The sequence below is a fragment of the Micromys minutus genome (assembly GCF_963924665.1).
Source record: "Micromys minutus genome assembly, chromosome: 24".
NCBI lineage: Eukaryota > Metazoa > Chordata > Mammalia > Rodentia > Muridae > Micromys > Micromys minutus.
The window spans coordinates 34,678,497-34,702,606 of record NC_137959.1 but is presented as its reverse complement, the minus strand read 5'-3'; the positions used below and the strand labels follow the sequence as shown (position 1 = coordinate 34,702,606).

General features: G+C 44.7%; 2 protein-coding genes across 3 annotated transcripts; one reads left to right on the top strand and one right to left on the bottom strand.

The window, feature by feature from the left end:
• Nucleotides 1-1,256: 1,256 nt before the first annotated feature.
• TERF2IP (TERF2 interacting protein) lies at nucleotides 1,257-6,796 on the bottom strand. Its single transcript, XM_080936594.1, has 3 exons — nucleotides 6,060-6,796; nucleotides 4,208-4,332; nucleotides 1,257-2,661 (listed from the first exon to the last, which is right to left on the bottom strand). Exons 1-3 carry the CDS (start codon nucleotides 6,718-6,720, stop codon nucleotides 2,266-2,268), a joined length of 1,182 nt encoding a protein of 393 aa, XP_080792720.1. The 5' UTR covers nucleotides 6,721-6,796; the 3' UTR covers nucleotides 1,257-2,265.
• Nucleotides 6,797-6,883: 87 nt separating this feature from the next.
• On the top strand, nucleotides 6,884-23,940 carry KARS1 (lysyl-tRNA synthetase 1). 2 transcript variants are annotated; one of them, XM_080936829.1, is made up of 15 exons: nucleotides 6,884-6,974; nucleotides 9,703-9,879; nucleotides 12,329-12,491; nucleotides 14,444-14,609; nucleotides 15,296-15,389; nucleotides 16,038-16,224; nucleotides 16,310-16,435; nucleotides 17,738-17,857; nucleotides 18,730-18,892; nucleotides 18,998-19,171; nucleotides 19,316-19,401; nucleotides 19,996-20,081; nucleotides 21,042-21,168; nucleotides 22,537-22,680; nucleotides 23,683-23,940. In XM_080936829.1, the coding sequence occupies exons 2-15, from the start codon at nucleotides 9,737-9,739 to the stop codon at nucleotides 23,770-23,772; spliced, it is 1,869 nt and encodes a 622-aa protein (XP_080792955.1). In that variant the 5' UTR covers nucleotides 6,884-6,974; nucleotides 9,703-9,736; the 3' UTR covers nucleotides 23,773-23,940. The 2 variants fall into 2 exon arrangements, with proteins under 2 accessions (XP_080792955.1, XP_080792956.1); XM_080936830.1 differs by lacking the exon at nucleotides 9,703-9,879 and having other exon boundaries at nucleotides 6,910-6,974.
• Nucleotides 23,941-24,110: the final 170 nt, after the last annotated feature.

The following is a 24,110-nucleotide window of genomic DNA, read 5'->3' as shown; positions in this document are numbered from 1 at the left end:
TGCTGCAGGTGGGAGTTTCTCTGATGATGGCCGAGCAAGGGATGGATATGCTTTCCTGACCAGAATGCCTGTGTGTATTGACTTTTAAAAAATTTTTATGTTATGTGTATTGGTGTGAGGGTGTTAGACCCCTCTAGAAGTGGAGTTACAGTTGTGAGCTGCCATGTGGGTGCTGGGAGTTGAACCCAGGTCCTCTAGAAAAGCAGCCAATGCTCTACTGAGCCATCTCTCCAACTGATGGTTATGTTTTTGTTGTTTGCAATCAGGCCTCCTGCTAGAAAATACTCTTAGAATCTTCCTGTCCTAGTTAGGGTTTTGCTGCTGTGAACAGACACCATGACCAAGGCATGTCTTTTGTTAATATTTATTTCATGTATGTGAGCACACTGTCACTGTCTTTATATCAGAAGAGGGCATCAGATCCCCATTACAATGAGCCATCATGTGGTGGCTGAAAATTGAACTCAGGACCTCTGGAAGAGTCAGTGCTCTTAACTGCTGAGCCATCTCTCCAGCCTGACCAAGGCAATTCTTATAAGGACAACATTTAATTGGCACTGCCTTACAGGTTCAGAGGTTCAGTCCATTGTCATCAAGGCAGAAGCAGGGCAACATCTAGGTAGACATGGTGCAGGAGGAGCTGAGAGTTCTACATCTTCATCTGAGGGCTGCTAGAAGACTGGCTCCCAGGCAGCTAAGAGCCCATGCCCACAGTGACACACCAACTCCAAGACCACACTTCCTAATAGTGCCATTCTCCAGGCCAACCCTATACAAACCATCACAGGCACCAAACAGCAGATACCCAGTCTCCTTCCACCAAGGTCTTGAAAACAGTCAGCAGCATGCACTCTGTGATAAGGTCTTGTCACTGCACATGCAGGTCCCAAGCTCTGGGACACACCTCTAGGGGTAGGTATTTAGTGAAGAGCTGGTCAAAGCAGGAAGCTAATACACCATGGGTACCATTAGGCTTTAGTTAGATTTCGGTTGAACATGTTCCTTACTGACAGTCCTTTGTGTGTGTGAATAGTGGGGGGTGTAGTAGCAGGATTCAGCTTAGTTGGATTCAACTGCACGACTATACCCAATCACCAGAAGAAGCTCTCATACACCATCCTAGACCATCTTGGTCATGTTTGGTGCAGCAAAGAAACCCTAAGACATGTATCTTCTCATGGTTTATTAGTTACAAAATAAAAATTTACCTAAACTGTTTATTATATAAAATCAAAGAAAACACTTGTAAGCAAGACTCAAACACAATATATTTATTTTCATTGACAAAAACAAAGTGGACCAATCAATCAACTAAATTTTAAGTCTATATAATTTTCAGAAAACTCATGTTCCATAAAATTTACAAACAAATTACAGTTAATGGTATCCAGCCAACAATGTCTGGGGATAGCTACAGGGTGAAACACAGAACCACAAACTCACAGCACAGCGTTTTAAGATCTGTATGTGTGTAACTTGATTTTTTTTCTTTGATTTTTTTAAAAGATTTATTTTATTATAGTTAAGTACACTGTAGCTGTCTTCAGACACACCAGAGGAGGGCATCAGATCTCATTCCACTGAGATTTGAACTCAGGACCTCTGGAAGAGAAGCCAGTGCTCTTAACCACCGAGTCATCTCTCCAGCCCTTTTCTTTGACCGTTGACTGTGCAGCCTGTATATGACATCTTTTATAACGTCAAAGGGTGCTGCTCCGAGCCTTGGGCGCCATGTGCACAGAGAACAGAGGGGTGCTAGAGACTGGCCTCAGAACTCAGAAAGCAACCGCCAAGGAGGGGTTTTCAACACAGTTAACACGAAACAGAGCTCCCTGGGGATGGGATAGTTTGGGACAGTCCATGTACAAGTTCTGCAACTAAATCTCATTTCTAGACTCTTGGGTTTGGAACCCTCCATCTAAAGCAACTTCTGCCAGAAGATAGGTTATTCACTCACCAAGTCAAATGCCCTTTCATTTCTAACCTTGACTTTGTCACTTGGTTCCTGTCACCTGTATAAGGGTGACCACATTCCAACCAAGGGTCTCTACTACACAGACCAACCACTCTGGCTTAGATTTGCCTCTCATAAACATGGGATACTTACTCGCCATGGACAGCTCTAGCTCCAGGTTCTTTTGTTTTATCCTGCTACACTACACTGCTTAGCTACAAAACCCGGGGTTCAGAGCAGCAGCATGGGTCAGTTTCAATGGTCACAAGACACTTGTATGGTCACCTGCCACATCTTCATTATCTTGTCCATTATTTCTTCCGGAATTCGATCCTCCGAGCAACATTCTGAGCTCCAAATTTTTTGACCAGTGCGTTTCTAGTGTCGTCATCGTCCTTTTGCAAATCTAAGTCATCTTGTCGGCACCAAATGGGATAACCATCAGGTCTCTGGCCCGACTCTAAGAAAGAGGAAGTAGCCTCCAGCTCACCGCTGTTTTTTAGCAAGGCCTGTGTGACTGTTGAGAGATCCAAGTTAAACTTTTCCATTAGCTGCCGGATGAGCTTAATGGCAGTTCCCACTTCCTGTGTAGAAGCCTTTGGTTCCTCTTCCTCCTCATCCGGCTGTGTTTCTGAATCTTCCTCAGGTGTAGGTGGATCACCGTCACACATCGTTATATGTATTTCAAAGTCAGGGTTCTCATCCACCTGGGAAGAATGAGGAGACAAACCAGTTCCTATTTATTAAGCCTTGAATGCTTGTAACATATATCTCCCCAACTATCTATCACTCCCTGGCTCTTCACACAACAATCACCCTTGCTGCCTTGTGGGTGCTGGAAATCAAACCTGCATCCTCTGCAAGAGCAACATGTGCTCTAACCCTCTAAGGAAACTTTCCAACCCTCACCTTTAACTTGAGTCCCTCCTTTTGACTCCCAGGTGCTGTGATTATAGGCATGTGCCACCACATTCACTGAGGTAGGTTCTTTTGCCTTCTTTTGTTTTAATTTTAGACAAAGTAGCTCAGGGTAGCTTCGGAGATATTATAGCCAAGGATGAGCCTGAACTCCTCCTGCCTTCATCTCTTCAGTGCTGGGGTCACAGACAAATACCACCATGACAGGCTGAGCCAGTATCTTTAAGAGGAAAGGGCAGAATGTTGCTTGGAATATATAAAGTTCAGCGGCAGAGCATCTGCCTAGCATGTGTGCAGCTCTGGATTCAGGCCTCAGTTCTAGGGAAAATGTATTTAAGCAGGACATGACGGCCAGCCTGGGTTACAAAAGACCTTGGAAGGGAAACGAGGAGGGCAGGAGGGAGCAATAAAAATAAATCGTAACTTTTTCTTTCTGTTCTGATATTTTCCAAGACAGGGTCTCACTATGTAGCTCCGCCTGTCCTGGAACTCACTTATGTAGACCAGGCTAGCCTGGAACTCACAGAGATCCACCTGCCTCTGCCTCCCTCCCAAACACTAGGATAAAGGCACATGCCACTATGTTTGGTTCTGTAGCCACATTCTTTTGTGTCAATTCAGGGCCAGCAAGATGGCTGGGAGGGTAAAAGCATTCGTCACCAGAATATACATGATAGAAAAAAAAAGGACAGACTTATTATCTAATAAGTAAAACTGTAATAAACTCCTAAGATCTTTATTTATTCTTGGAGAAGACACAAAGTCATCGTCATTATTTTGCAGCAATGGCCTTGCTCCAAAGCTATTATTGTGGGACTCTAGTAGCATTTTCACAGAAAAGCTGATGTAAAGGAACAAGAATATTTCCAAAGTTCTAAACACAGAGAAACTTAAGTTAGGTTTATGCTCCTGGGAAGCATAAGCACATTCTATCTAAAACAAACAGTTCTTTCAAAGCACACACTGAGACCCAGGTGTTCATAGTGGGATACTTGAAACTGTTAGAACTGTCCCGTGGCACTCAGAAGGTGGAGGCAGGCAGATCTGTGAGTTCAAGGTCAGCCTGATCTATGCATCAAATCCCAAGCACCCATGGCTACATAGTGAGACTCAGTCTCAAAGCAAACAAAATAAAAATGAAACTGTGATTATTTCTCCCTCAGTCACTTATACCATCCCATCAAATACTAAAAGCTCTGTAAACTCTAAAGTCAGATCACAAGGGTCTTCTCTCCTCCATCTGGTACGTTCCTGTTCCTGGGTAGATGTTCCACAGCTCAGTAAGCAAATGAAGAGGGAGCAAGGGGAGGGAATGAGTAAACCGAGTTAAGGTACCACGGCTTCTCCGAACTCCGGAGTGGCTTCCTCAAACAGCTTGTTGACTGCCTCTCCATTCTCCTTGGCCACTTCCTTCACACACTCCTCTTCAGGCAAGTCTGGCGTTCTCTTGTTCTGTGGCTCTATTAAAGAAAAGAAGAGCAGATCAACAAGGCTTATCCGCACAGACCATCTGTATCAGTTCTGTGCACGCAGATTCTTTTAGGAAATTCCTGTTTATTATTCAGAAGTGCACAGGGCATAAGATATGCACACTCCATAATTCTCACACTTGTTTCCAAAAATAAGCTATAATCCCAGCACTCAGGAACGATGCAGGAAGATTTTGAGTTAACAGGCTACTCTGGGACTCTTGAGTTCTAGGCCAAATGAGATAATAAATGAGGACACAATGATTAAGGAATAGTGGACGTTTATTATAAATATGAGAGCATAGCCAGAGGCATCTGGAAGGGTCCAGACTAAACTGGCCATGAGAGAAGAGAGGGAGGGGTGGAGGGGAGAAAAGGAAGGAGGGAAAGGGGAGGAGCAAAGAGAGTACTTGAGAACCTGGAGGCCAAGAGACTGGCATAACCAAAATGGTTGGATTATATAGGAAGCTGAGGTTGATGATAGGGAGTAGGAAATGGATGTCAGCCTGGATGACTCTGTAACAGGTAAGGAGAATATGGCAGCTAGCATCTGCTTTGATATGTTAAAATAGGAACCTAAGGGGCTGCTGAAATAGAGAAATACATACAGAAAAAGGCAGTTATATTAGCAGGAATAGTGGCTCAACTGTGTAATTCCAGCACTCTAGAGACTGAAGTAAGAGGACTGCCTAGACTTGGGAGGCCAGCCTGGCTGTCTCGAAAACAAGCTTACAACACGATTTAAATAAGAAAGCAGCACCTTGGGCTGGAGAGATGGCTCAGCAGTTACAAGCACTGACTGCTCTTCCAGAGGTCCTGAGTTCAAATCCCAGCGACCTGGGATCTGATACTCTCTACTGGTGTGTCTGAAAATGGCAGTGTACTCACATACATAAAATAAATTTTTTTAAAAAAAAAAAAAAGGCAACAATCTCAACCTCAAGTGCTTAGAACTCACCTCACCTGAGGAAGATCACAAAGTAGCCTTCCTTTCTATATGGATGTACATCCAATTAAACCAAAATACAGAAATAAACTGATCTGCCATGCCTTTTATAGTTTATACTAGACAAGACCAGAATATAAACAACATTATAAAAGAACAGCCAGGGGTTTTTTTCTCAAAAGAGAAGAGGGAGGGAGAGAGGGAGGGAGGGAGGGAGGGAGGGAGGGAGGAAGGAGGAGAGAGAACACAAGTGAGGGAGTAAGGGGAGAGGGGGAAGGAGGGGAAAAGCATCTTTGAAACCTCTGAAAACAAAAACAGGTTACCCCGTTACCTCCTGGTGGAAATCCGGATAACTGGTGGGTAGTAAGAGTAGAACTTCATGTATATTGTACTGTGTCCCTTTTGAACACAAAGCCGTTCTTGTAAACTAGTTACTGTCCCGTAGTCCCAGCCGCTCCGGAGGCTGAGGCAGGAAAGAACGTTTCAGCCTGGGTGAACTAGGGGACACCTGGGCGGCACAGCAAAGAGACTTCGAGTTCCCCTCCCTCCCAAACCTAAACCAATCAACGTACAATATCCACTCCAAAGAAAGGAAAAGTTAATGAGAAGACAAATGAAAACCAGAGAGCAAGGGGCAAGAGGAGAAGGTGCCCTGTCGCTTCGGACCTCAGCAGAGAGGGGCTGAGCTATGCCACCAACGACGCCAAAAAGGAGGCTGATGAGCAGGGACCCCTCCCCGCCCCACCCCAATCCCTGAAGGTGCAAGCCTCACCCCCACTATCCGCGGCCTCGGGGTCCTGCTCTGCCTTCCGTTTGAGCTTCTGGGAGGACGGGCTGACTGGGGCGTTCCCGAGCAGGTACTTGTGCTCCTGGCCCCGCAGGTGCTTGAGGTAGCGGTCCTTGAGCGACTGCCAGGAGTGCTGCGTGAGCGAGCTCTTCTCCATCGCTTTCCACAAGGCGTTGCCTGTAACCGAGCTGGGAGAACGGGCGTTTTCCTTCACGTAGGTCAGGATGGCCACATCGTCCGCGTCACTGTAGGAAATGCGCCCGGTCAGGGGCTGCGGCTCCGGTTCCGTGGAGCCCTCGGCGGAAGCCCCTGGCTTGGGATCGGACGCCTGCTCCGTCGGGCCCAGCCGATAAGCCTCCATTTCCAGCTTCTCGTTGCGCTCCACGCAGTCTAGGATGTACTGCGTGGAGACGTAGTCGCCCGAAGCCTCGGCCAGCGCCTCCCCGGGCTGGGCTAACAGCACAGCCCCGGGCTCCTGCACCCGACACACGGTGCCCCCGCCGTGCAGGATGAGCGTCGACAGCCGGCGCTTGGCCGAGCTGGGCCGCAGGTAAAACGACATGGAGCTGCCATCTTCCCTCGCAAACAGAGTGGAGGAGTGAGTGGGCCCATTGGGGTCTTTACCCAGATCCAATGCCTCCGCCATACCTGTCGCTCCGCTGTACAAGAAAAGCTCAGAAACAACGTCGCCGAGACTGACTCTCCGCCTGCGCCTGCGCAGCGAGAGCCCAGCCGAGGGCCCGCCCTCTTCCCCGGAAGAGGCGGGATTTAAAGCCATGACCTGGAAGTTCTTGTTCTACGCTAGTCACTTTTTTTTTTCTGGGTCGTACCAGTGGGGAAGATGGCCACGCTGCAGGAGAGTGAAGTCAAAGTGGATGGCGAGCCGAAACTGAGCAAGAAGTAAGTGTCGTTGAGGGTCTTTAAGTGTCTCTTATCGCAGAGTCCAGATTTAAAGTACCCAGAGTTTTCCCGCCAAGGCGACTGTGTCTGGGGTCCCTCTGCCTTTTCTGGTGGGTGAGCACATGCTAGAGATACAGTGCCCTGGAACGTACAGTCTCCGGGATGCTCCAGAGTCAACTGCGTGGCTGTTGGGTTCCCTGGTCCTAGCTGTGGGGACGAGCATATTTAGGGAAAGCCAGCGCAGAAACTGGGAATGGCAACAAAGAAAAGTGAAACTAACTTTCTCCGACCTTTTAAGAACTGCTTTTTTTTTTAATTGAGCCACTCCCCCCCAAGATTGGAAAATGGTTAAATATCTTTGTTCATTAAGGAAGAACCCTCAAATTATTCTTGACTAACCAAGGCTATTCTTTACCTCAGATGTTAAACCGGAGGTACGTTCTGAAACTGTAGGGCTCTTACCCATATGTGTCACTCAAAGAATCTGTGACAAGGGAGCAAATGGCCTTATTTAGTAGGATACACCAGATTCCCTTTGCACTGATGGTGTATCTTTGTAAAAAGACTCCAAATCCAAGAGTTGGGTAGACAGATAAGATTAGCTTCTCTTTAACTGGTTGTATTTGAGAACTACACACTAGTCCAGGGTTCCCCCACTTGAACCACAGAACACCAGCAACATTTTTTTAATGCCTGGAACTACATAGTGCCCTCCAGAGCTGTGGGAAATAGCTTGGTTAAGCGATTACATACCATGGCTGCTTTAGTTAGTGCCTTAGCAATAAATAAATCCTCTTGTTGAGCCCTGAGGGAAATACCAGAGACAGTCTAGATAAGAACTAGTTTTCCCTTTTATGTCTATGCTTCTACTTTGTGTGTTTTAGAAGGATTTCTTTTTAAATGTGTAAATTTATGGGTTGTTAGGTCTCTAATTGGTTGTCCTTTGTGTGAACGATTTGATGGATTCCTAAGAGGAGACTGAGTGAGTTTATTAAATCAGTAGTTGAAATTTTGAGTTACAAGCGAAAGTACCTCCGTTTTCAGGTAAATTAAAAGATTTACTTATTTTGCGTTTGTGGGTACACTGTCACTTTCTTCATTCAGACACACCAGAAGAGGTCATCAGATCTCATTACAGATGGTTGTGAGCCACCATGTGGTTGCTGGGATTTGAACTAAGGTCTTCTGGAAGAGCAGTCAGTGTCCTTAACCACTGAACCATATCTCCAGCCCCACTTTTTTTTTCTTTAAAGCAACATTTACCTGTTAAACACCACCCTGGCACTATACAAACTTTGTCTAATCTCAGTAGTAATCTTGCAAGAGAAATATTAATGTCCACTTTTCAAAGTCACAAACTATGGCCCAAAGTGATGGTTTTTATGGGAAAATGTGTGTCCCCAGGAGTTGAGTGTGGCTTAGTGGCTGCTTTCATGCACAAGGCTCTTGAATTCCAGTGCACTACTAATAAAAGTATATATAAAATGTTCCTGGTGTGTCTTCTAGCACTGCTCTGATTCACTGGGAAGTCTGTACCAAGTCTGTGGTCCTCGGTTGTCTATTAAATCAGGTGGTGGGTTCTTTTGTTTTGTTTTGTTTTTTAACCAGACCGGGTTTCTCTGTGTAGCTTTGGCTGCGCTAGAACTCACTCTGGAGATCAGGCTGGCCTTAAACTGAGAGGTCTAGATCTACCTGCCTCTGCCTCCTGAGTTTTTGCACAGTCACCAGCTGGCTTTAAAATAAAACAATTTTGATGTACGTTCCTGGCTAAAATAATTTTTTTTTGTGCACGTGAATAATGGATATTCCTCTCTTTTTCCCAATTGTTCTTGGAATTTCTTGAAGTTTTTACTGAGGATCATTTTATTCCTGAAAGTCCCCAAAGTTAAAACCTGATGGGCTTTTTAAAAAAAGATTTATTTATTTATTATACATAAATACACTGTAGCTATCTTCAGACACACCAGAAAAGGGCATCAGTCCCCATTATAGATGGTTGTCAGCCACCATGGGGTTGCTGGGATTTGAACTCAGGATCCCTGGAAGAAAGGCCAGTGCTCTTAACCACTGAGCCATCTCTCCACCCCCCCCCCCATGGGCTTTCTGCTCAAATCACTTATTCTCAAAAGATTCCTCTTCAAATTACTTGAACACAGTAGAGTATGATCCTGCCTGGTATGTCTGAGGCTATCATGTTCACAACACATGAACATGGTGTCGTCTGAGAGCCTGTCTTCTTCGTGCTGGCCCTTTGACTCAGAGTTTTTTCCTGTGGCTGGCTTCTGTGTGCTTTGTTTATTGTCTGGGACGGGGTTTCACTGTATCCATCAGGCTGGTCTCAAGCTCCTAGGCTCAAATGATCCTTCCCAAGCTCCCAGGTAGCTGGGACTGTCTAAAATTTGCATGTGATATTTTCAGTGTCAGGATTCCATCTTCAGGGGAGAAACCACACTTGAGAGCCCCACATTTTGCCTTCCATACTTTAGGAAGTTGTGAGCATTTCTGCACATAAGCTATTGATTGACTTGTATTTGAGTTTCTAATCCCAGATGTGAAGTGTTATTTCCTATCATAGGACTAAGGACATTACAGATGTTAGTCAGGAGGGACTGAAGTTCAGGGGGACATTATGTGTTAGTATAAATTATGACTCCACGCCTCAGGAGTGTAGAATGAGTGGGTGTATACTATTGGTCCCCTCTGACTACACATCTCTGTTTCCTGCTAGGTGGTGGTAATCATTAGTTCCAGGGTGTTCTGCCATGTTGATGCAAGCTGCTGTCAGGCTTATTAGGGGGTCCCTGCGCCAAACCTCATGGGCAAAATGGGGTCAGAGGGAACTTCGACTGGGCCAACTTGCTCCTTTCACAACGCTCCACAAGGACAAGCCACTTTCTGATAGAAGGTTGGTGCCCGTTACCTTTATTGCTTTGGGAGCAGAATCCTTCCTTTGGTGTCTGTTAGTTGGCTAAGTCTTTGGACATGTTAAGGAAACAGCTCTATTGCTTAAGCCAAGATTCCCTTCTTTGTGAGTTCAGAGTCCTTCTCCCTGTGGTCCCTTCTCTGTTCTCTTTTTTCTTTTCCCCCCTTTGTCTAATTTTTGTTTGAGACAGGATCTTGCTGTATAGACCAGGCTGTAATGAAGGCTGACCCTCAACTAAAGGTTGTTCTGCTTTAGCTTTCCACGCTAGGATTACAGGCATGTGCTACACTGCCCTGCCTCAAGTAAGGGATTTCTAATGCGAGTTATTTTCCCCTTTTTTGTCTTTCTGGGGTTTGTTTATCAACTTGTCCTAGTTTTGGTGCTGCCTCTAGGGTCTTTTTTGGACTGTCCTTACAATCTACAAGAGCAAATCCTGAATGGAGCAGAAAAGAGATTTATCTTAGTATTGGGATGGGATAAGGGAGGACCAGGTAGCCTTAAAAGCCAGCTCACTGAATTACAGGACGATAGATCTAGTGGGCTGTTAGAAAGATGAGTGCAAGACAGATTATGTTTAGAAAGACTTGTCTGTTTTGAAGCTTTCATAATTAATTTGCACTTAAAAGATAATCAAGTTCTTTTCTTTTTTTTTTTTTTTTTTAAGATTCGTTTATTTACTTTATGAGTACACTGTAGCTGTCTTCAGACACACCAGAACCCAATCATTACAGATGATTGTGAGCCACCATGTGGTTGCTGGGAATTGAACTCAGGAGCAGCCAGTACTCTTAACCACTGAGCCATCTCTCCAGCCCAAGTTCTTTTCTTTAAATTTTTCTAAAATCATATTAAAAACAAAGCCAGAGCAAAGTGCAGTCAGTGGTGCATATCTGTAATCCTTTGGGAAGCCAGGGGAAGAGGATTGCAAGTTCAAGAGTAAATTAAACAATTTAGCAGTCCCATTTCAAAATAAAAAGGAGCTTGGAGGTAATTCAATGTTAGACCTCTTGCCTAGCACACTGGGACCCCTGGGTTCAACCTCAAATAACACAAAACAAATGAAAGAAAATGAAGGGTGTCTTCTTTATAAAACCAGACAATATGTAGGCACGACTTAGAATCTTTTGCCCGGATTCACTATTGAAGACTCATCAGTTGTAAAGGATGATCTATCTATAAATTCTCTTTGAATAATGAAGACATTCTTGTGTAAGGAAGTTTATTTTTCCTGGATTCAGATAGCAAGTTCAGGTCAAGGGTCACAGGGTTGCCCCCATTGTTTTAAGCTTCAGGTAACATGAAGTTTGGATGATGAGACACTTGATTAGAAACGGGTCCAGATTTGTCTGGCTGGGTTTTGTCCTGGAGGCAGAATGTGAAGAGTTAAGTGGTGAGAGACCTAGAACCCACTACTAACTACACTCTGGGACCAATCATTTCTTATTCACATCTCAGTCCTCACAACTGGTGAGAGGGTGTCTTATTTCCTTTTTCTAGATGATGGTAAGTCATTTGCTTGATGCCATTCAAGTGGTTAGTGTTTTAGAATCTAGTGCTAGGCAGTTTAACTACAAACACAGCATGATATTGCCTTCATTGTGCTGATTGGTAATAGTCTTCCATTCTGGTTAAAGTCAGAACAATTTTGTTTTGCTCTCAGCTGGGTGTCAGGCTGGCCTCAAATTCACTGCATAGCTGTAGATGACTTTTTTTTTTTAAATCTATTTTGTATATGTGAGTACACTGTTGCTCTCTTCAGACACACCAGAAGAGGACATCAAATTCCATTACAGATGGTTGTGAGCCATCATGTGGTTGCTGAGAATTGAACTCAGGTCTCTGTGCATGTTAGGCAAACACTCTATCAACTGAGCCACATCCCCACACCAGATGTTCTGAAAATTATCTCTTGAAGACCAGTTCTCCAGTCTAACCCACTTCTCTAGGTGACCCAGAAAGTATAGGCGACCCAGAGCCAGAGGTATTACTGTATTACACCTTTACGTGGTACTGTAGGGACTTTATCTTCTAAGGATACCAAACTACCAGGATGCAGTTTCTAGTGTCAGGAAGCTTAAAAGTTTATCCTGCATATTTTCTGGGAAATCTCTATTCCAGTACTTGCATAAACTAGTAAATGTACGCTTCTTCACCGTTGAGTAGCTTGATTCTAATTGGTTTCTGATGCCAAGTAGAGACTGAAAATGGCCTGTTGCATCTTTGTTCAAAGCTTAGGCTTTATTTTTGTCTTGTTCCCATAAATAGCTTAGTGACTAATAGGTTAGAGGTGGGGAGTAAAATCACTTAGGGGCGTGGGATGCAGCAAGAGCATTGTCTGCAGGCTGTTCATATGGTTGGAAAGTGCTGGTGGAGCTTCTGACAGGGGGCTCTTTGGGCAACTGTCACACTGGTGCTATCATCTTCCCAACAGTGAGCTGAAGAGGCGTCTGAAAGCTGAGAAGAAGCTGGCAGAGAAAGAGGCCAAGCAAAAAGAGCTCAGTGAGAAACAGCTAAATCAGACTACCACTGCTGCAGCTACCAACCACACTGCCGACAATGGTGTGGGTGCTGAGGAGGAGACTCTGGACCCAAATGTGAGTTCCCCTGGGCCACTGGGATGACCGGACACAGGAGAGCTTCTGAAAGGCTGTGGCAGACAGCAGGAGAGACTGAGTGACTGACAAGATAAATAAGAACTTGAACCAGCAAGAGAATTGGGAGGGCAGTGTCTGCCTTTGTTTGTTTAAAGGCATCTGCCCTGAGTTTTTAATATCAGGTCTAAGTAGGCAATTTTGAGAGGCCAGACATCCTAAGTAACTACTTCTGTGGAAGTAGCTGAGCCTGTAGCAGCAACAGCAAGGTGTCTTCCCTCAGATAGACTAGAGCTTCTGTTAGTTGGCAAAATACATTCCTCATGCCAATCTACCTCTCCTCTCCTACTTCCTAGTTTTGTACATAAACACAGCCATGCTCATTTGTTTGTATCACTCCAAGGCTAAATTTCCACTATTAGGAGTAGAATATTAGGAACCCTGTCTTAGTTAGGGTTTTACTGCTGTGAGCAGACACCATGACCAAGGCAAGTCTTATAAAGGACAACATTCAATTGGGGCTGGCTCACAGGTCAGAGGTTCTGTCCATTATCATCAAGGAGGGAGCATGGCAGCATCCAGGCAGACATGGTGCAGCAGAGCTGAGAGTCTTACATCTTCATCTGAAGGCTGCTAACAGAATATTCCTTTCCAGGCAGCTAGGGCTAGGTAGGGTATTAAAGCCCAAGCCCACAGTGATACACCTACTCCAACAAGGCCACACCTCCTGATAGTGCCACTCCCTGGCCTAAGCATATACAAACTATCACTCAACCCCTGTGGTAAAAATACTCCATATATGCACTTTATATGTTTGCTGAACATGCCCAAGGGAAGGGTCTAATATGTGGTCAGAGGAATAATTAAGAAAGTGATTTTACCATGCAAGTGCAGTACACAAAAGAGACTGTAACAATTAAGTTTTGTTATTTTACGTGAACCTCCACTGTTTTTATTCTATTGAATCTTGTATTTTAAGTTCATTCAGTGAATCTACATATTTGTGATACAAATTTCATTCCATAGTCCTGTTTTAAAGATGGAGAGGTTAGTGTTGTGGTCATGCCCCCCACAGGCTCATGTGTCCTCTTGATGTCCCTACATGGTGCTGCTGTTTTGGAAGGTTATAGAAGCTTTCGGGGCGGAGCCTTCTGGAGGAAGTGTGGTGTTATTTTTGCTTTGTTTTTTTGAGACAGGGTTTCTCTATGTGGTCTTGGCTCTCACTCTGTAGACCTGCTGGCCTCAAAAAAATCTACCTGCCTCTGCTTCTCAGGTACTGGGTACAAAGGCGTGCACTACCATTGTTGGGCCTGCTGTTGGTGTGTCTTTTTTTTATTTATTCATTCATTCATTCATTCATTTTTTATTTATATGAGTACAGATGGTCTTTTGAGCTACCATTTGGTTTCTGGGAATTGAACTCACAACCTGTGGAAAAGCAGTCATTATCTGGTCTGGCTTTTTTTTTTTTTTTTTTTTTTTTGTAAAGATTTATTTTATTTATATGAGTACACTGTCGCTGTCTTCAGACACACCAGAAGAGGGGCATCAGATCCTGTTACAGATGGTTGTGAGCCACCATGTGGTTGCTGGGACTTGAACTAAGGTCTTCTAGAAGAGCAATTAGTGCTCTTAACCACTGAGCCATCTCTCCAGCCTTGCTGGTGTGTCTTATGGGCCGTGGTTCCGCCCATTCTTCCCAACATGGTGTCTGTCTTGCCTGAGCTGTGGAGATGAAGTTGTTCCATAAGCCTCTGGCAGCCTGAACAAGCCACTCTGCTGTTATGCTTTCCCTGCCCCAACTATATTCTTTTACACCAGAATAACCCTATGAGGTGTTATGTCACAGCAACAAGGACATAATTAATGTGATACTCTGCTCAAAAAGCCACACTTGACAGGGTTCTGATTCTGAACGACTGGGTTTTTTTTTTTTTTTTTTTTTTTTTTTAAAGCAATACTACAAGATCCGAAGTCAAGCAATCCAGCAGCTGAAGGTCAGTGGGGAGGACCCGTACCCACACAAGTTCCACGTGGACATCTCACTCACTCAGTTTATCCAAGAATACAGTCACCTGCAGCCTGGGGACCACCTGACTGACATCACCTTAAAAGTGGCAGGTAGGAAGGTTCCCTCACAGTCCACTTGCCTCTTATCTCACTCATGCAAGCTTCTGTGCTAACACAGGAGGGCCTGGGCTGGTTTTGTGCCTTCTGCCCCTTTTGGTTATTTTTGAGTCTGGATCTTGCTTTATACGCTTGGCTGGCCTCAGACTTGAGGTCTCCGTGCTGCACTATCCCCAGCTGGTGTTGGAACTATTTACTGGAGACAGTACCTCTATATCTACTCACAGAATAGAGCAGCCCTGAGCCATGGGTCCAATTCTAGAGAAGGTGTTGCTTCTGGGGAACAGATATTCTTTGAGGGACCTCCTGGCTGGAAACTGCTCTGCCTTCTAAGTGCTGGGAGGAAAGAAGTGTGCTACTGTGCCTGGCCTTTCCCCACATGACATTTCTTACTGGGTTTGACTTAGCCTGTCTAGTCCCCATCTACTGATACTTTGAATTTTTATGTAAAGATTCAAGGAGACCCAAAACCTTTGTTTGTCACTACCACTGCCATCATCCAAGAACCCACTGACCATCTTTAAAGAAAGGTCTTGTGCAGCCTCGGCTGCTTTCGTGAAAATCACTGACATGAAGAAGAGAGCAGGCTGCAGACTGGGGCCACACTCAGGTTATTGTGATCAGTCTCGCACAAAGAGCTCAACAGGCTTCTCTCAGTATGTTCGATGTTTTCTTTCTAGGTCGCATCCATGCCAAGAGAGCCTCTGGGGGAAAGCTCATCTTCTATGACCTTCGAGGAGAGGGGGTCAAGTTACAGGTCATGGCCAACTCCAGGTATATAGAAATGGACAGTTAACGATCTCGTCTTGGGTGGGTTGGGGAGAGTGAGAGGGGAGCTCAGTAGTTAAGACCATGCTCTTCCAAAGGTCCTGAGTTCAATTCCTAGCAATGACTCACAAGCATTGGTAATGGGATCTGATGTCCTCTTCTGGTGTGTCTGAAGACAGCTACAATGTACTCACATACATAAAATAAATAAATCTTTTTTTTTTTTTAAATCTTGTATTGCTGGGTGGTGGTGGCACAGGCCTTTAATCCCAGCACTCAGGAGGAAGAAGCAGGTGGATCTCTTGAGTTTGAGGCCAGCCAAGGCTGCAGAGAAAACCTTCTCAAAATACCAAAAACCAAACAAACTAAAAAATTACTTGTGTCACACCCCAGAGTAACAGACAAACAGGTGAAGATCCCATTCCAGATGGTTGTGAACCACCATGTGGTTGCTGGGACTTGAACTCAGGACCTCTGGAAGAGCAGTCAGTGCTCTTAACCACAGAACCACCTCTCCAGTCCTGAAGGTCTGTTCCTATAGAAGAGTAAACATATCCCTGAAGCAGGGGTTCTGAGTGAAGGTGTCCTGAGTAAGCCAGGAGTCTGTATTAATTTTTTAGAATTATACATTAATTTACTTTACTGTTCACTCAGGAATTACAAATCAGAGGAAGAATTTGTCCATATCAATAACAAGCTGCGCCGGGGTGACATCATTGGAGTTGAGGGCAACCCGGGGAAAACCAAGAAGGGTGAGCTGAGCATCATCCCCCAGGAGATCACACTCCTGTCCCCCTGCTTGCACATGCTGCCTCATCTTCACTTCGGCCTCAGAGACAAGGTAAGCTCTGACAGCCGTTCTCACGTGCTGCTGCTGCTGCAGCCATCTCGGAAGATACTGCTCTCTAATGCCGCTTTTGCTTTAGGAGACAAGGTATCGCCAGAGATACTTGGACTTGATACTGAACGACTTTGTGAGGCAGAAGTTTATCGTCCGCTCTAAGATCATCACATATATAAGAAGTTTCTTGGATGAGCTGGGATTCCTGGAGGTGACCAAGGGCGAAGGGTTCTTTACCTGAGATAGCGCCTGCCTTGCTAAGCTTGTCTCTCACTATCCCATCTTTCTTTTACACGGCATATCCTGCCAGAGTCCTTCACGCCTAAGTAGAACTCTGCTTTGAAAGTGTCTCTTCTACCTTGTTTAGTGCTCATTAGGCCTGCATCCAAACAGTGCACCATCTCTGTGTTACTGATGCCATTTTCAGTAGTTTCGGGGACCTGGAGCATTAAAATGTCTTTAGAAACCAGGTAGCGTGGCACCCCTCAGTCCAAGCACTTAAGAGGGATAGGCAGGCAGATATGTGCACATACAAATACACTAATTATACATAATATGTGTTCTCACTACATGTGGAGTACACATGTAACTGTTTTGGAGGAGTTTTATTTTTGGTTTAAATATAAATTGTGCACTCTAATAAACCTGCCTCTTTCCAGCCTATGTTAGCTGTGTGTGCATTTCTGTGTACTGGTGCATGTATCTATGTGCATGTGCAAAGCATAGGGGAGGAAGCCCAGTGTCCCCTATAATTCTTAACCATTTCTTTTTAAATACATGTGAATGCCGGTGCCTTTTGAGACCAGAGAAGTTGGGTCCTCTGCAAGAGCAGTATGTACTTTTAACAGCTGAGCATCTCTCCAGCCCTCTGATGCTTCTTAAAAGACGTAGATAGTAAATATTGCAAATGTTTTAGTTTCTGGGAAGAGACACTATGACTGAGACAACTCTTATAGAAGGAAGTATTTGATGGGTTGGCTTGCTTATTGTTTCAGAGGGTTGGACCAGTATCATCATGGCAGGAAGTGTGCCATCAGGCAAGCAGGCAGGCCTGGGGCTGAGAGCTTCTTATGTCACGGTCCACAGGTTGCAGGTAGAAAGACTGAGAAAGAAAAAAAAAAAGACAGACAGACACTGGGCCTGGCATAGGCTTTTGAAACCTCAAAGCCATTACCAGTGACCCATCTCCTCCCAAACAGCTACACCTCCTCCTCCTCATCCTTCCCAAGCAGTCACTTTCCAACTAGAAATCAAACCTTTAAACCTATGGGGCCCGTTCTCATTCAAACCACCACAGTAAATTAAACCTAAAAGCTGCAGCACTCATAGTTCCTTTACAGCTTGACAGCACGTACAGTAGCGTGTATTAGGAATGGAGATGCTGTTCTAATAAGTGCAACAATCTGTTCGTCTACTTTGTTATATGACAGGCCTAGACTATGTTACATGCGGAGAATGACCTGTCCTCAATGCCTCTGGTTATCTAAGAACAGTTTCTTTCTGTCTGTTTTAGATCGAAACTCCCATGATGAACATCATTCCTGGGGGAGCTGTTGCCAAGCCTTTCATCACCTACCACAATGAGCTGGACATGAACTTATATATGAGAATCGCTCCAGAACTCTACCATAAGGTAGTCAGCGTCATACACTTTCCTTCCTGTAGCAAGAGGCTGGGAGGCTACTGCTACACTAGTACAGTCTGAAATAAGCAACAGTAAGGATAGAGCAGCTAGAGAGTGTCCTAATTCTGTAGCTTGTGGGTATGATTTCCTTGTAAGCAGCCGAGGATTGAAGGTATCTGTCGTATTGTACAAATGTACACACATCCTGTTCCAGCACCCCAAACGCTTTAACTTTAGTCTTCCTTGGATTAGATCTCATTTCTTTCCTTTTCCCTCCCTCCCTTTCTTTATGTCTGTCTGTCTGTCTGTCTGTCTGTCTGTTTTAAAAAAAAAACTCTACAACTAGCATGGTGGCAAACACCTTTAACACTAGAACTCAGGATGCAGATCCCCAAACTCTTGTCTATACAATAAATTCTAGGCCAGCCAAGGCTACACAGTGAGACCCTGTCTCAAAAGGAAAAAAAAAAAATCTACTATTGAACTGCATCCCACAGTCCTTTTTGAGTTTAGTCTTTCATAAAAGAACTTTCGTGGTCTTGCATCCTTTCTAGAAAATCATAGCTACACCTTCCTTTGGTAGCTTTCATGCTAATGTGTCACTAGTATGTCTAGTAGATGGAGCTGGGTCACTTGCATAACCTAATGGCCAAGAGGCTTTGGAGAAACTCAGACCCAACAAATAAGAAATGGCAAGGACACAGGAAGAAGCTTGGGAGTCCTGCACAGCGAAATAAAAACAAAAGCAAGTTGATATCTAAAGACAGCAGGGCACTGGGCATTTTGAATGGAGAGCATACATACCTAAGCTATGAAAAGCAGTTAGTTCATAGGAGCTTACAGGGCTGTTAAATACGACTATGGCTGTGTGGTTTTGGTAGATGCTGGTGGTTGGTGGCATTGACCGGGTTTATGAAATTGGGCGCCAGTTCCGGAACGAAGGGATCGATTTGACTCACAATCCTGAGTTCACTACCTGTGAGTTCTACATGGCCTATGCAGACTACCATGACCTCATGGAAATCACAGAGAAGATGCTGTCAGGTGAGTCCTGCTGCCTTCAGCTCATACTCTAATGGGTGACTGCTGTGCTGCCTTAGGAGGAGAACTTCCTGTTTTCAGTCCATAAGGTGGCTGCTTTCTTTCCAGGGATGGTAAAAAGCATTACAGGCAGTTACAAGGTCACCTACCACCCAGATGGGCCAGAGGGCCAAGCCTATGAGATTGACTTCACCCCACCCTTCCGAAGAATCAGCATGGTAGAAGAGCTTGAGAAAGCCCTGGGGGTGAAGCTGCCAGAAACCAGTCTCTTTGAAACTGAAGGTAAAATACTACATTCCACCATTGCCTTCCTTCTTGTTTAGCTCCAAACTAGTTTAGGTCAGAGCTAAAATGTCCCACGTGTTATATTTATAGGCATTTTACACAGTGATGTTTCCTGTCCTAACTTATACTTTTCTGTCACAGAAACTCGAAAAATTCTTGATGATATTTGTGTTGCAAAAGCTGTTGAATGCCCTCCACCTCGGACCACAGCCAGGCTCCTTGATAAGGCAAGAGACCATGCTCATCCAGTGCTTACCAGCACCCTGATCCCTAAGAAGTGGGTCTCACTGGGAGAACTGAAACTTTGAATTGGGATTGGGAAATGTAGCTCACTTGGCAAAGTACTCATTTAGCTAGTCAAGGCCAGGGAATGGGTGGCTCAATCCCCACCCCCAGATCCCATTCACCTATCTGGGTCACCTTATCCAGCCACAGTGGGAGAGGATGCACCTAGCCCTGCATAGAGTTGATGTGCCAGGGTGGAGGGATACCCAGGAGGCTCTACCCTCTCAGAAGAGAAGAGGAAGGGCATTGAGAGGAGGGACTGTGTGAGGACCAGGAGTGGGGTACAGTGATCAGGATGTAAAGTGAGTATAATAAACTAATGAGGAAAAAAGAAATAGAAGCAAAAAGGAGCTTTGAAATACAATATTACACTCTGTGCCAAATAGTTTGAGTGTATTATTTTACTCAATACTCTGTCCTTTGAAAAAGCTACAAGGTGAACTGTCTGTATGGGCATTAAAGTTTTCCTTCCCTTGGGCTGAACTGTCAGGGATGCTCAGAAGCCAAGTCTAGCTCTGCTCTGTTTTCTCATTAAGCTTGTTGGAGAGTTCCTCGAAGTGACATGCATCAGTCCTACATTCATCTGTGATCACCCACAGATCATGAGTCCTTTGGCCAAATGGTAAGATACAGTTTGATACTGCATCAAAAACCCTAAAGTGGGGATTGGGCGGCTGTGGCTGTACCTGTGCAGTAGAACATTTACTTAACGTGAATCTAGGCCTAGGTTCAATCTTCTGCTTTTTTAATCTCATGTATGTGAGTACTGTTGCTCTCTTCAGACACACACAGAAGAGGGCATCGGATCCCATTACAGGTGGTTGTGAGCCACCATGTGGTTGAGCAATCAGTGCTCTTAACCACTGAACCATCTCTCTGGGCCTTCGGTAGCGCTTTTATTTTATTTTATTTTAAAGATTTATTTATTTTATTTATATGAGTATACTGTAACTGTCCTCAGACACACCAGAAGGCACCAAATCTCATTACAGATGGTTGTGAGCCACCATGTGGTTGCTGGGAATTGAACTCAGGACCTCTGAAAGGGCAGTCAGGGCTCTTAACCACTGAGCCATCTTACCAGCCCTCAGTAGTGCTTTTAAAAAAACAAAACCCAGAAGTCAGTGGTATAAAGCAACAGTTTGTTTTGTTGTCTTGTGTTGACTTGGTGGTGGTCTTTCTGTGACATGCATTGATACAATATCTAAGATAGGAATCCTGCCAGGGTTTCTTCCTGTAATCTCTCTGGCAGTAGTCTGCTGTCAGCATGGTGGTTGGGTTCCCAGTCCAGGCATCCCAAAAGAAGAAGCCTCAACAAGCAAATATATGCTAGACCTTTGCCATTGCCTCCTTGACCAAAACAAGTGGGCAGCCCACAATATGAGAGCAAAGCAGAAGGGTCTGGGTTCAGTCTGTCCCGCTGCCTGTCAGGAATATAGTTAAGTCTCTTGTCTTTCTCACTGTCACACTGGCACCAGAGATTGGTGCTTAAAGTTGGTAAGGCTTCAGGTTTCGAATTTTGGGTCAGGTATTGCATTATGAGAGCGCTGAATATTCATCCTCTGAGGTCTCCTGTCCCCAGGCACCGCTCCAAAGAAGGTCTAACTGAGCGCTTTGAGCTGTTTGTCATGAAGAAGGAAGTATGTAATGCCTACACTGAGCTGAACGATCCCATGCGGCAGCGACAGCTATTTGAAGAACAGGCCAAGGTGAGTGAGTAAGAATAGCATCCCTTATACCCCTGAGCTCACACCAGGAAGCACCACCCTTAACTGTTGCTGGACATCTTCTTGGTGTTTCAACCAAAGCCAGGGATGCTGTCCAAATTTTTTATTGTATTGTGTGTATGTGTGTGTGTGTGTGTGTGTGTTGTGTGTGTGTTTTCTGCCTGCAAATGTGTCAGTGCGCTATGTGCACACAAAGCTCAGGAGGGCAGGAAAGGGAGTTGGATCCCTGAGAACTGGTGTGACAAATGGTTGTGAGCCACCTTGTGTGTTCTGGGAATCAAACTTGGATCCTTTGGAAGAGTTTCTGTTAATACTGAGCCAACTCCCCAGCTCCATAAAGAGCCTTTGCAGGAGGAAGTCCCATTAAAACAGAGCTGCTCTTTCTGTTTTTGAGATAGTCTTTTGGGTAGCCAGGGCTGCCTTGAATCCTTAGCCCTCTTGTCTCTGCCTCTAAGGGCTGGAATTATAGGACTACGCACCACACTCAGCTGACACTTTGACTTTGATCATACAACTCATGAAATGAGTTTAAGATTGCCTGTATTTGGACACTCATCTTAAAAATACATGTAACAAGGACATCCCTTTTCTTACCCTACACCTCTCCCCTTTGTTTTGAAGGGGGCAGGTGTTTTGTTTCTTGAAACAATCTATATATATAGTCCTGGTTACCTCTGCCACTGATAGGTGGTTTCAGGAAATAGAGAAAGATTCTTTAGTATCATACTGTAGTAGCTGAGAACTAGTCCATTTTAAGTCCCAAATCCCCAAGCAGAAAACAGATTTTGTCTTTTTAAAAATTACTGCATATTATTTGTATAAAATAATGAGAACTACCTGCCTCCCTTAGCTTTCAAAACAGGATCTTACTGTTCAGGCCTGGATGACCTGGAATGTTCTGTAATCCAGACTAGCCTCCAAATCTCAGCAGTCCTCTGTCTCAGCCTTCCAAGTATTGGAACTATCGACATGTACAGTCCATTCAACTTAAAACATGGGTTTCATCTCTAAGGTAGATTTTGTTAATCCTAACCTGTAGGTTTCCAGAAGTCAGTTTCTAGCATTGATCAAAATTGTCCTAGGCATCTTTGGTACGCCTTTTGAAAGTTTGAATGTATTTATATGGACACTGAGATGACCTAGAACTGGAGGTCAAGCCTTTTTTTGGGTCTCATACCAGACATTTACAATACGATTCCTAACAGTTATGAAGAAGCAATGAAATAATTTTGTAGTTTGGGTCACCACAACATGAGGAACTGTACTAAGGGGTCACAGCATTAGGAAAGTTGAGAACCACTGACCAGAAAACTTGGATCCTTTTGACCATCTGACTCTTATTTATTCTAGGCCAAGGCTGCCGGAGATGACGAGGCCATGTTCATAGATGAGAACTTCTGTACTGCCCTGGAGTACGGGCTGCCCCCAACAGCTGGCTGGGGCATGGGTATCGATCGACTCACCATGTTCCTCACAGATTCCAACAATATCAAGGTATGCACTGGAAAGAGCATGGAGGGCCTGGGAAGTACAGGAGAGGCTCAAGAAGTTCCCTTCCACTGTACAGTAGACGAAAGAGCGTGTGACAGGATTTTAGTCTTCCTGCTTAAGACATGAGGGATACTAATAGTTTGCTTTAGTCAATATCCAGAGAAATGCTAAGCCCTCTCTACATGTATTGCCTTAAATCAGTCAGTTCTATGAGGTATGAAGACTGTTTTTGCTGATGCTATCACTCTTTGAGGCAGGATCTCATGTAGGGATCTTGGAACTCCATCCTTAGTTTATAGTGACCCTGGTATTCCTGACATCCCTGCTTGTACCTCCAGAATACTGAGACTATATTGGTGTGTGCCTATGAGGAAGTTCACTTTTGCTTTGTGTTTTGTTTTGTTTCCATGTAGGGTTTCTCTTCATAGCCCTGGCTGTCCTAGAACTCACTCTATAGGCCAGGCTGGCCTCGAACTGAGAGATCCCCCTGCTTCGGCCTTTTTTTTTTTTTTTTAAGATTTTATTTATTTTACGTAAATGAGTGCACTGTTGCTGTCTTCAGAATAGGGCATCAGATCCCATTACAGATGGTTGTGAGCCACCATGTGGTTGCTGGGAATTGAACTCAGGACCTCTGGAAGAGCAGCCAGTGCTCTTAACTGCTGAGCTATTTCTCTAGCACCAAAAACTCAATTTTGCTAGAACCTATTGATTCATTCTTTTGATGTGGGACCCTAGCAATTTCTGTACTCTTGGCTGGGTGCATATTTCTGGATTTTCTAGCAGCAGCAAAAGTAGGATAGTGGGGAGGGGGTTCATAGTGCCCCCCCCCTTTTTTCGACAGGGTCTTACCTTACTACATAGTTCTGGTTGTTCTAGAACTTAACCGTATGTAGACCCAGCTGGCCTTGAAGTCAAGTCACAGTGGTCTGCCTGCCCCTGCCCCCTGAGATTAAAGAGGCGTTCCACTGCACCCAGCTCAAAGGATGCTTTGCTCTTTTCTAGGAAGTACTTCTCTTTCCTGCTATGAAACCTGAAGACAAGAAGGAAACTCCATCAGTCACAGAAAGCACAGAGGCCAGCCCCTCTGTCTAGAAGACACAGGCAACTCTGGCATCTGCACTTGAGCAGCAGATCTGGTCTGAGGGACGAATTCCCGTGTGGCGCCGTTCATCTGGCCACTGCAGTCCAGCCACCACAAGAGAGAAGAATTAAAGAATTTCTTTTTATTCCTTGTTACTAAATAAACCATTTCTCTCTTTACCTATGCAGTGTTACTTTTTTTCCCCAGATTGCTGATCTAATGAATGTTTGGAACTCTGTCATTGTATTTTTTTAATATTTATTTTTATTGTTATATGTGTGTGCCGGTGCCCTTTGAGGCAAGGGATGTTGGGTCCCTTACAGCCAGAGTTATAGACATTTCCAGGGAT